A 14095-nucleotide genomic window follows, 5' to 3' on the forward strand; every position below is an offset into this window, starting at 1 on the left:
AAACGTGATTTATATTAGATTTACACAAGATTTAATAATAAATTATATTTAAATAATACAAATTTGTATTTTTTTTTCTTATATAATTTTGATGTGACAAAACTAAAAAACAATATTTAATAAACAAATCAACGTTACATTATTTAAAATTTACATTGACAAACACGTTTAATCCAGACTGGTAATTTTTACCAAATCGTACCAAACGTGATTTATATTAGATTTACACAAGATCTAATAATAAATTATATTTCAATAATACAAATTTGTATTTTTTTTTCCTATATAATTTTGATGTGGCAAAACTAAGAAACAATATTTAATAAACAAATTAACATTTACATTGATAAACACGTATAATCCAGAGACAGGTAATTTTTACCAAACGCATAAATGCATACATAGTAGTTAAAAGGTTAATGTCGAAATTTTCTCACTTTCCCATTCCCTCACCTTTCTTAATTCTCACGTTCGTGTAAGTTAACGAAAAAAAGAAACGAAACTAACGGAAGGAAGCATAGAGTATCATGAAGGAGAGTCACGGATGACCTCGCGTCGTAATAATGACGAACCTTCCTTCCCTCCACCAGGAGGAGTATTCCGACGACTCTTAGGAAACTTCCTTTAAGGGGTCTGAAAAGAAGAAGAAGAAGAAGAAAAGAAAAAAAAAATTTGAAGGAGAGAGGGCAATTTTATAGCCTCTCCTTTCTTCGACGGTTAACGAGCGAACAAGTTCCGATTCCTGAAACACGATCGACCAATCAAAAGAAAGAACCAAATTCTAACGGTAATCTTCTTCGATAATTTCGTAGAAAAAAAAAAAAAAAAAAAAACACATGTTCGATGATGATCAGATATTCCACCCAATTGATCAAATACACTTCAAATATAACTATGAATCATCCACATAAGATTTTTACATCGAACGAAGTAAAGTAAACCACCCTTCCCTCAATTTCCAATAAAACTGCATCGTTAAAAAATAGTTGCCATACTTTTACACGTATAATTTAACATCGTATGTAATATTACTACACATGTTCGATGATGATCAGATATTCCACCTAATTGATCAAATACACTTCAAATATAACTATGAATCATCCACGTAAGATTTTTACATCGAACGAAGTAAAGTAAACCACCCTCCCCTCAATTTCCAATAAAACTGCATCGTTAAAAAATAGTTGTCATACTTTTACACGTATAATTTAACATCGTACGTAATACTACTACACATGTTCGATGATGATCAGATATTCCACCTAGTTGATCAAATACACTTCAAATATAACTATGAATCATCCACGTAAGATTTTTACATCGAACGAAGTAAAGTGAACCACCCTCCCCTCCATTTCCAATAAAACTGCATCGTTAAAAAATAGTTGCCATACTTTTACACGCACAATTTAACATCGAGAATAAATAACTTCGACGTAAAGATTTCTAGATGGCTAGATTTTAGTAGGAGAGTTTAGTTTAGACACCCTATATACAGCAAGAAGGTTTTTTTTCTGCCTACCTACCTACCTATCTACCTACCAACCTACCTACCTACCTACAAAAGGCACACACTATCTCGAGAACGGGGAAGGAGCACTCGGTGGTCCGTTGAAAAGTTGAAGAAGGGTCCCCTTTGTCCGTACAGGTGCACACGGCAGGTTGCTGGCAGAAGCCCAAAACAGGTTTCCACAAAATCCGCGCAAGGACAAGCGCATTGAAATTCGACGGTTCCGTCGTCCGTCCTTCTCTTCTTCCTCCTCCCCTTCCTCCTCCCCCACCCCTTCTTTCGTGGAAAAAGGATATGCGTTTTGAATTCGAAAACATAGAAGAGATCTAGCAATGGAATCCAATTGTCTAGCATCAAAGGAAACTGGGGAATTTACGAATGTCGATTTAGCCTAGAAAAAGTCTTCCTGCACTTCTTTCTTTTTCTTCTTCTTCTTTTCCACGAGCAATTTCAAATGTTCGTCTTCTTCTTCTTCTTCTTCTTCTATTCCAAGCTATTTCCAATCTATTTCTAACCCACGATACACACACACACACACACACACAGATAATATTCTTTATCCATTTTTCCTCGGACATTTTCTTACCGATCGAATTCCGCACGTTTGAGATAAAAAAAATGAAATGAAATGAAAGGAAGAAGAGGAAGAGAAAAAAAAGGAGTTAAACGATCTTAAGAGAGAGAGAGAGAGAGAGAGAGAGAGTGAGAGATAACAGGAAGTAAATACATTTTCAAGAGGGTTTTAATTACCTGAAACGTCTCACTTATCCGAAGAGAGATAAGGTTATAACCGTTTTCTTACCTTTTCTTAAGATATCTTTCTTTCTTTCTTTCTCTCACACACACCTCTCCTCTTTTCGCTGACTTCCTTTTCTTTTTCTTTTCTTTTTGATTTTTATTTTAACGAGGAATAATTTCTAACAGCTATCCTCTCTCTAACTTCTTCTTCTTCTTTTTGTTCTTTTTACTTTTTAATAGTAATAAGGACGAGTAAGAGAAGCAGACGGTGTGTTCGGAATAGGGATATTTTAATTAAACTCTATTTCTACGATGTCCTAACGTCTTCCTTTTTTTTTTCTCTTTTTTTTCCTCTTTCTCTCCCTTTCGTCGTCAGGCAATGTCGTAAAATGGACACACGAGGGAAAAACAAAAGGAAATCGTCTTTTTAATATAGCCTCCGAGAGCCCTGGTAATTTGTCTCTTTTACGAACTGGGGGGGTTTAGGTAACTACGATCGTAAAGTAAGCTCCGAGCTTTAAAACGATCCATCCAAAAATGACTATTACGTAAAAATATATATTTCCCTTTTCGATTTTTATGACAATGTCGACGAGAGGTGAGATAAATATGGATAGAAAAATAAAATAAAAAAAGAAATAAACAAAAGGTAACATTTCACATCGAATCGCAAAGGTCTTGAGAAGAAACAAACGAGGGAAAGGTTCTTTGTAGAATAACATTTTCTATGCACCCGATAATACTGCTATTAAAAATTAATAATAATAATAATAATAATAATAATAATAATAATAATAATAATAATAATAATAATAATAAAAGATAATTAAGATAATACAAAAGTATCGTAGATAAATTAATATACCACCAGTGTACTTTCTCTTCTACTCGATACGACTGAATTCTTCTTAAAGGATACAATTTCACGTTCACCAACGATTCATGCCTCTTCTCAAACCTTGAAAAGGTCCATGCATACTACGATCGTAAAGTAAGCTCCGTGCTTTAAAACGATCTATCAAAAAATGACTATTACGTAAAAATATATTTTCCCCTTTTCGATTTTTATGACAATGTCGACGAGAGGTGAGATAAATATGGATAGAAAAATAAAATAACAAAAGAAATAAACAAAAGGTAACATCTAACATCGATTCGCAAAGGTCTTGAGAAGAAACAAACTAGGGAAAGGTTCTTTGTAAAATAACATTTTCTATGCACCCGATAATACTGCTATTAAATAATAATAATAATAAAAGATAATTAAGATAATACAAAAGTATCGTAGATAAATTAATATACCACGAATGTTCTCTTCTACTCGATACGACTGAATTCTTCTTAAAGGATACAATTTCACGTTCACCAACGATTCATTCCTCCTCTTCTCAAACCTTGAAAAGGTCCATGCATACTACGATCGTAAAGTAAGCTCCGTGCTTTAAAACGATCTATCAAAAAATGACTATTACGTAAAAATATATTTTCCCCTTTTCGATTTTTATGACAATGTCGACGAGAGGTGAGATAAATACGGATAGAAAAATAAAATAAAATAAGAAATAAACAAAAGGTAACATCTAACATCGAATCGCAAAGGTTTTGAGAAGAAACAAACTAGGGAAAGGTTCTTTGTAGAATAACATTTTCTATGCACCCGATAATACTGCTATTAAAAAATAATAATAATAATAATAATAAAAGATAATTAAGATAATACAAAAGTATCGTAGATAAATTAATATACAACGAGTGTTCTCTTCTACTCGATACGACTGAATTCTTCTTAAAGGGTTATACGCAGTTAGGATTTTCAAAAAATCGATTTTTTTTTTGCATTTTCGGAATGTACATATATTTAAGTATATTCTCTGAAATTTCAAATCGATCCGACAAATATTCTTCACTTCATGTAAGCTGCAAACAAAAATTTTTAACTATGTGTAAACGTCTCTTTGAAACTTTAAACGCGTTTTTCTCAAAACGGTATTTTCAAAGTCGGTGATCTCGATTTTGCAAAAACGGCTTAACCGATCGGTTTCAAATTTTTACACAATCTTCTTAGATATATTCCTCAGGTATTAAGTATAAGGAATAATTTTAAAAAAATTTATTACTATTTTTTTGTAACAATTTAGAGCGAAAATTTTAGTCAAAAACAACAACTTTTTTTCAAATAGACGCCATTTTGTCAAAAATCAAAATTTTTAAAATTCCTCTCGTTAATACCTGCAATTATCTATCCTTTAAAAGAATCCACCATATTTTTTAATTTCGGATAATCCAAACCGCCAAAATGGAGATCACCGCCAAACGTCTTTTTTTAGAGGACGTTCAGGAAATCATCTACAGGAGCGGTGCAGATTAATATTTTTACAGAATCGACGCGCTATTGTATTCTCAAAAGTTCACTCTATTTGAATTACCAACAATTTTTTTTGAGAAATAAAAACTGTTTCTAGAAAAAATTCATGAAAATACGTCTTTTTCGAGCCTCGCAACTGCGTATAACCCCTTAAAGGATACAATTTCACGTTCACCAACGATTCTCATTCCTCTTCTCAAACCTTGAAAAGGTCCATGCATACATTTCTCTATCCATCTATCTCTTTCTCTCATTAAATAACAGCGTCTGTTATTTTAATAAGCCCATCCAACAACGTGGCTTCGACGAACGGCACGGGTGGGCGGGTAGATTTAATTCGCGTCAAGTATTTAACTGTTTGATCCCTATGGGTTATTTTCTCGCTGACGTCATATCGAATCTTACTGCTTGTCAAGAAGAAAGAAAGAGAAAGAGAGAGAGAGAAAGAAGACTAGAGAAAATGCCATGCATTTCGTTGCACGTGGTTCGTATGGTGTTCTTTTCACGTCCTTTCATTTCATTTCTCTTCCTTCTCAATCTTGCCCCTTTCATTTTCTTTCTTCGCAGACGTCTATTTAAGAGAATGAACTAAGGTGGAACCTTTCCTGATCTTTTCTACCCTCTTTCTAACCTCCCTCCCTCCCACCCGCCGTTTCTTCTTTTCCACCCATTCCTATTTCTTTTATTATTTTTCCCCTTTCTTCTATCTCTGTTTTTTTTTTAAAACGCATCCTACGTATTTGTACTAGTTTGTTTTTTTTTGGTTTAAATGGAATAATGCATTCGTTACGATTGAAATTGAATCTCAAAATACTTTTTCTATTAAGTTTTTATCGAAGTTAAATATATCGAATGAAATTAAAAATACGATTAATGGTTTATCTCGTAATAATAATAATTTTGTTATTAAATTTAAAAAATATCGCAGTTGTTATCTCGTTATAATAATATCTTCGTGGTGTGCAATCAATGAAAATTCATTTTCAATTTATACGAAAGGGATATCGTTTTTTTAAACGTTGAAATTGTCGTATAATAAAATATATCGAATATTAAAAATAAGAGAGCTTTTTTTTTTTACTAAATGTTCATCCGACTATTAAAAGAAATTTACGGTCAAGAAAATGTGAAACAGTTGGTAATAAAATATCGAATATGACAATTGAAAAGATTATTTGCAGAATATGTCATAGAAACTATTATTACGGATGTACAAAAATAGAGAAAATATGAAACCACGGTGATAAAATACTTTCAAATTGATGAAAAGGTTTTATTTTCGCAAAACGTTCTCTACCGATTATTAAACAAATCTAAAGCGTGGAATATGCGAAACAATTATTTTAAAATATTTCAATTATTAAATAGAAAATTTTATTTGTATAATATATAAACGTTTCCGAGATTATTTAAACAAATTTTTAAGCCAAGAGAGTAATTCAATTACTCGTATATTGCAGTGGTATTTATCCAAACAAAAGTTGTGCTTACACAGTTATATAAATAAATATTCGATATATAAATTATATTATCGACAAATATGTTTAAACTGCAAACATTCGTATTTGGATATTTATTCAACGAGATAATCAAATTTAATTAAAATATGTTTTAAATAAAAATTTATATATAATATAACACATGTTTATATATAAATAAATAAAAGAATATTATTACGAATGATTTTCTTTTTTGTTTTTAAATCGAATTGCAATCATTCTAACAATTGTTAAAAATTTTCTATTAGTCAAAATAATAGTAGATTAAAGATTAAAATTAAATAAAAAAAAAACAATCGAAAAATGTGTGAATGAAGAGAAAACTTTTAAATATAAATAAATAAAAATATTATTACGAATGATTTTCTTTTTTTTCAATCGAATTGCAATCATTCTAACAATTGTTACAAATTTTCAATTAGTCAAAATAATAATAGATTAAAGATTAAAATTAAATAATAAAAAAAAAAACAATCGAAAAATGTGTGAATGAAGAGAAAACTTTCAAGATTCTGATTCTAATGGGGATTGGGATGGAAAATGAGAAGAAAAGGGGTTGGTTTAAATTAAAAATCGAGAGAAAAAAGAAGCATGGTTGTCCTCCTTGTGTTATACTCGTCGTTTAAAGCGGAAAACGATGTGCGTGACGATTGAAATAAAAGATATTGTGAGAACGAAATAGGATATCATTGTTTAGAAAATATAAAGAATTATCTTTCACGCTTGGAGGGCACACTCTTCTTCTTACTCCTTCTTTACGTATCTTTCGTAATCATAATCATCATCATAATCATAATCATCATCATAATCATAATCATCATCATCATAATCATATCTTTGTCACAGACAATTAAAAATGAGATCATTATAATTGTACAATTACTAATAATACCAGTTTTCTTTCCCTCCCATTAATGAATTCCAATTTATCACATCATTTTATCGATAAGATAATACGTTATCTATTCACCTTAATATTCTCATCGCAGTAACATACTTCCTCCTATCAATAGTATTACACTGAACTTCCTTTTTTTTTCTCTCTCTCTCTTTCTCTGCATTATTATCTTCATATAAAAAATCAACGAAAGAAAAAAGATTGCATCGAAGAGTACGCAATGACAGATTAGCTTATTAATCTACCCTTTTTATTTTTTCTATAGAAAAATTCTAACGAAATCAAATCAAATTCGATGTAACATTTGTAGTTAAACGTCACCAAGAGAATAATTATTATTTTTATTATTTATTCAAATGAAGAAGAGTTTATTATTACTATTGACACGATGACTGCGTTAAAGAAGACAACCCCCGACACACTTTGCGTTTGAGGTATTGTTACGAGGAGGGTAGGGTGCAGCATATAACACGTAGGTATGTAAAATGTCATCGTCGAGTGAGAAGAAAGAACGGAATGTGAAGAATCCATAATCCATATGCACAGGGTGGTGGTTTGGTGGTGGTGGTGGTGGTGGTGGTAACAGTGCGACAATACGCGTATTACGAAAGAAGTAAAAGATTGACAACCTCCACCACCTCCACCACCTCCTCCTCTTCTTCATCTTCCTTTTTTCATACACGTGCATGCTTATTAAAAGAAAAGAAGTGAAAAAAAAGAAAAAGTAGGCTTGCGCGAGTAAAAAATAGAAGGAAGAAGAAGCTAGCTTCTTTATCATCCATATACGAGGAGATATGCTTTTCACCTTTCCATCGTTTATTGTACACTGAAGTAAAAGAGAGATAGGCAGAGAAAGTGTATGAAAAGAAAAAGAAGAAAAAGAAGAAGAGTAAAGGTTCATCGTTCCGTTCCTGCTGCTGCTGCTGCTATTGCTGTTCGGCTTTGTGTGTTTCGAAGGAACACACAACTCTACTCGCTGGCAAGCTAGCAAAGGTGATCATCATCATCATCGTTGCTCACATCTCTTTTTCTTTCTCACCTTGGAGATGAAACGAGTCTTTTTTATTCTTTTTTTATTTTATTTTCTCCATTGACACGCGGCGGTATTATTTTATTACTATTGGTAAAGTTTCTTCTTCCTCTTCAACAAGTTTTCCTTTCACCGTTTAGAAAATCGATAAGGGGTTAAATGTTATTGGAAATAACTTCGAATAACTTCGAATTATTCGATCAAATGATATATCCTATTGCAAAGTAAACTAATAAGTATTTCCTTCTTGATTTAAAAATTGATTAAAAAAAATAAAAAAAAAAAAAGATTCATAATTACAATTCTCAGTTAGAAATATTTCATCTCGACGATATGCGATTGCGGTTTCGAGTTTCTACGCGACACGCCAGGAAGTTTAGAATAAATGAACGTAAACGTATAACTGTAAATATATATATATATATATATACATATATATATATACATACTAACATCAACAGGAAAAGAAGCCTATCGTAATACGTTAAACGTTTCCTATCGTAATCGAAATCGTTCGAAAGTGAAACTCGATATCGAAAGAGAACGGTATTTTATATGTGTCGTATACGACGGTTTACTAATATATACATGTACACGCACGCACGCACATGACACGCACGCACACACAGTAATCTTACCTCTTTAGGTATATTTTCTTTCTCTTTTCGTTGGAATTATTTTCTCAAAGAGAGTATCCCCCCCTGTTCCCACTCTCCCCTCTCAATGGTATATTATGCTTTTGCTTTGACTACTACTACCGCCGTTGCTTTTTCTTTGTAAATTTGAATTCTACGAGGAAACGGCGGTACGAGCAAAGTTGTTGGCTACGATGACGGTGAACGACGACGAACGACGACGAGTAGTAGAGTAACGCGTAGTATATACGCTTGCTTGAAACCGAAGGGACAAGAAAAAAAAAAAAAAAGAAAGAGACGAAAGGAAAGAAAGAAAGAAAGAGAAAAAGAAGAAAAACGGGACGCGAAGAGCTCGAGGCTACCCCGTTGAAACCGGACCAAGAGAAGCAACACCAACAACAGCAGCAGCAGCAGCAGCAGCAGCAGCAACAGCACCCAACACACGCAGCAGTTAGAGAAAGATGGAAAGAGCCAAAGGACGAAAGCGAAAGAGAGTTTAACGCACGGCCTTGCAGAAAAGCCGGATCATAAAGGAACGAAACGAGTTGCGGAGGATCGAGAGGAGTTAGCGAATCCACCACCACCACCACCACCACCTTCTTCATCTTTCGACAATTTACGCCAGTATTCTCTCTATCTCAAAGAACACGACTTTTATATAACTACACTCAATGGGAGAGAAGTTTTATTTTTAATATTAACTACGGTTATAAAAAGGGTATATATCCGAAATATTATTTTTAATATATTTTATTTTATTAATATTGTAACTGGGGGTATTATTTAATTGAATATTTTTGGTTATTTATGATAAATTAATTATTATTATTCTATACTACTCTATACTACTCTATACTATACTATATTATTCTTAACTACGGTTATAAAAAGGGTATATCCGAAATATTTTTTAATATATTTTATTTTATTAATATTGTAACTGGGGGTATTATTTAATTGAATATTTTTGGTTATTTATGATAAATTAATTATTATTATTCTATACTACTCTATACTACTCTATACTATACTATATTATTCTTAACTACGGTTATAAAGGGGTATATCCGAAATATTATTTTTAATATATTTTATTTTATTAATATAGTAATGGGGGTATTATTTAATTGAATATTTTTGGTTATCTATGATAAATTAATTATTATTATTCTATACTACTCTATACTAGACTATATTATTCTTAACTACAGTTATAAAAATGGTATATTCGAAATATTATTTTTAATATATTTTATTTTATTAATATAGTAACTGGGGGTATTAATTAATTGAATATTTTTGGTTATTTATGATAAATTAATTATTATTATTCTATACTACTCTATACTAGACTATATTATTCTTAACTACAGTTATAAAAATGGTATATTCGAAATATTATTTTTAATATATTTTTTTTATTAATATAGTAACTGGGGGTATTAATTAATTGAATATTTTTGGTTATTTATGATAAATTAATTATTATTATTCTATACTACTCTATACTAGACTATTATTCTTAACTACAGTTATAAAAATGGTATATTCGAAATATTATTTTTAATATATTTTATTTTATTAATATAGTAACTGGGGGTATTAATTAATTGAATATTTTTGGTTATTTATGATAAATTAATTATTATTATTCTATACTACTCTATACTAGACTATATTATTCTTAACTACGGTTATAAAAAGGGTATATCCGAAATATTATTTTTAATATATTTTATTTTATTAATATAGTAACTGGGGGTATTAATTAATTGAATATTTTTGGTCATTTATGATAAATTAATTATTATTATTCTATACTACTCTATACTATACTATATTATTCTTAACTACGGTTATAAAAAGGGTATATCCGAAATATTATTTTTAATATATTTTATTTTAATTATATAGTAATGGGGGTATTATTTAATTGAATATTTTTGGTTATGTATGATAAATTAATTATTATTATTCTAATGATTTGAATTATTCTCTATCTCGTATAATATATTAATGTGTAATTTATTATGTAATGTAATACATAATAAATTATTTATTATATTATATGGTTCTCATTTCGAGAGAATTATTTTGTAAAAACGAATAGAAACAGTTATATTTCCGACACCATGATATTCGAGAAATTATACTTTGTTTTAATTGTTATAGTAATAGTATTATTATTAAATTTGATATTCTTTAATATATGATAATACGACCTTTAACCTCGAAGAAATAATTGGATATGAACGAAATCCTGTTAAGAAAAAGTTCACTACAACGTTTTCAATGCAATTATACATCGATTCTTATTTCAACATTCGGATACCGTTGCTATTTGAAAAATTATTATTCCACACACACACACACACACACTTATTTAATATTATTATTTATTTTATAATGTAATTAAATTACTTATTACGCAAATTTTCTAGAAACGAGAGAACTGCACGAATATAAAACAACTCTAGGAAACCGTGATATGTGATAAATGATAAATGTTCTTTATGATTATTAATAATAATATTATCAAATGAATTATTTGATAATATAATAAATATAACTCATATAATATATATGAGACTTTAAATTCGGTAGGATAAGTTTCTATAAACACAAACCACCAAGGTAATTATAAATCAGCATTTATTAATTATCTGAACTTCATATTATACGAGAGATTATTATTATTCCTGTTGATTTTCAGTAATAACATTATCCCATTTACTTTGTAATATAATAAAGTACTCATTGCAGTACACGATTTAAACACCTTCGAAGGACAATTTTCTTTCTACAAACGAGACCCTGTTTAAACGAAAGAGTTCACCTCTCCTACTTTCTACCCAGGTGTATATCAAACTTCTCGATTTCTCTTTTTCTTTCTAAAAAAGAAAAAAAGAAAAAAAAAGTGTCGTAATTCCGTGCGTTAAACAGGTAACGTGACCTAACGAGCCCTTTAGAAAAATTCTTCTGGTATGTAAGAAAAAAAAAAACAAGAAAAATAAGAAAAGAAAATTTGTTTATCTAAAAGTATACAATTGTATATACAAATTTATGCAAGTATGTACTACTTATTAAGAAGACTAGGGGGTCAATGTACGTCCTTTCTTTTTAATACTTCGTTTTACGTTGCCGTCTAATTAGCCTCAAGCGACAAGTTCACGCGAATTAAAGAAGACGGTGAATCATCGTCTTCGCCGAGATACGTGGCGAAGAAGATTGAGAAATTCGTGTTGCAAGGAAAATAAAATAAGAAAAGAGAGAAGAAGAAGAAGAGGAAAAAAAATACAAAAAGTAATAATGCACCAAGACGATTATTCCGAACGTTCTTCTTCGTTCTGTCGGAATAAACCGAGAACAGATTTTTTACTTTAATGTTCGAGAAAAAAAAGATATAAAAATTAAGAAAGAAAACCGAATGGTGAACGTTATAGTTAACGATTTTCAAGATTAGGAATTCTTACGCGATCGTGTAAAACCAGTTCGCGATTTTCTCCTCTTCCTCTCTCTCTCTCTCTCTCTCTCTCTTAATCTTTGTTTTTTTCTGCTAGTCATTAAAACGATATAAGTACGCGGAAAAACATGTTTGAAATCACGTAGAAAAGGCGCCAACAGAGAAAACTTATGAAGAAACGATTGCGAACGGAATTCCATGCAATGTAACCGCCATCTACCAATGGCGGAAAAGATTGAGGAGTAGGAGGGGGCAAGGGGATCGAGAGAGAGAGAAAGAGAAGAAAAAAAAAATATCGAGACGTAAGAAGCGTGCGTTTTTCGCAGCTTATGCGAAAGAAGAACGCGCGTCGGTGGTATCCTTCGATATAATATATCGCGAAGATTTAATTGAAATAAAGATTTAAAAAAAAAATAAGTAAAATAAATGAAAACTGTAAAAAACATTATTTCATTCATAAACGTTACCTGCAAACGTTAGATAAAATAACGCGATGAAGTAAATTGCAGCCGGATGCCCGTTGACTGCCATCGTTGATATTTTAACCGATCGCTTTTTCTGTCCTCCTGGTTCTCCACTGTTTCCTTCCACTCTTCTTCTTTAATTATTAACGTGGAATCTCACGTTTCCTCAATCTTTCCTCTCTCTATCTCACTAATATGTTTTTTTTTTCACCACACGCGAACTTAATTATACGATCGACGATTAATAATCACGAAGTACGAAATTCAAAATATAATACATATTTTCCTATTACATATATATATATATATATATATATCTATATATATCGCTTGTTTTATCACACCGGTATGAGAAAAATGTTTAAAAAAAAAAATAATTCGAAGGTACGAGTCCACACGGTGCGCCTCTTCTGTTTCTCTGTCTTTCTCTCCCTCTCTCTTTCTCTCTGTTTCTCTTATTTGATCTCCACGTCGTATCGTCACGCTGGCCGATCTCGAACTGTGACGAGGAGCGCCGCGAACGCGCTCGGCTCGGCCTTCGGTTCCGATCGTCAACCGTCGGCTACTTTCGTATTATTTCTACCTCTCTCTCTCACTCTATCTCTCTCTTTCCTATTTCAACCCACTCGTACGTATCTTTGACGCGTGCGTGCACATACGCATCTGTAGATGTTTTTATATGTATACATATATGTATATGTATATGTATATGTATATGTATATGAATGTATGTGTATGTGTATGTGTATGTGTATGTGTGTATATATATATATATATATATATATATGCATTATAATACGTTCTTTATGTTTATATGCATATATATGTGTTTTGTGTATTACATTTGTACGCATACCAACCCAAACGTTTATACACGGTGAACAGGTAACAAGTCAGAGAAAATGCCGCGAAATGTAGAATCTGCTTTTTAATTTGAAAAAGAAAGAAAGAAAGAGAAAAGAAAAAAGAGAGAAATAATTAACTTTACCGTGGTCTTTTGTATATAGTTAATTTTTTGAATGTAATTATCTTATGAGAAACTAATAAATTCAAAAACGTTAAGTCCTTGGAATTAATATCATCACTTTCAACGACGCAAAATCGTTTCGTTTAACTCGTACAAAGAAGTGTCATACGTTTTTTTTGAAATTAAAATTATTTAAAAAATGAATAAGAAAAGGAACGTACACGCGACTAGAATAATATATCGAAGTGTCGAAGTGTTGAGTAAAAAACGATAGATTAGAAAGCGTAACGTAAACAATGGAAAATGTGGTCAGAAAAGATGGTGAATTTTTTATCATTTCATATAATCTAAATATGTAAGTATTATAGATAGTATGTATATATTTATGTAACGAATTGGAAAGTATGCTGAGTGAAGAGTACTTATTAATATATATAACAAAGTATGCTTGTGTTAATCGTACACGTTTTTAGATCACACGAGCGACCCTATCCACCACACACACAAATATTATTCCAATCAA

The 14095-nt window shown here is 30.9% G+C and overlaps 1 protein-coding gene across 1 annotated transcript in view; it reads right to left on the reverse strand.

The window, feature by feature from the left end:
* Nucleotides 1-13163, reverse strand: part of LOC122525558 (fasciclin-2) — a gene marked incomplete in the record, with an annotated part of 110473 nt that extends 97310 nt beyond the window's left edge. Inside the window, 1 exon segment of the mRNA XM_043648428.1 lies at nucleotides 12609-13163. Coding sequence (XP_043504363.1) covers nucleotides 12609-12672 — 64 coding nt within the window.
* Nucleotides 13164-14095: the final 932 nt, after the last annotated feature.

This window comes from Polistes fuscatus, unplaced genomic scaffold (genome assembly GCF_010416935.1).
Source record: "Polistes fuscatus isolate 324 unplaced genomic scaffold, CU_Pfus_HIC Scaffold9, whole genome shotgun sequence".
Classification (NCBI taxonomy): Eukaryota; Metazoa; Arthropoda; class Insecta; order Hymenoptera; family Vespidae; genus Polistes; species Polistes fuscatus.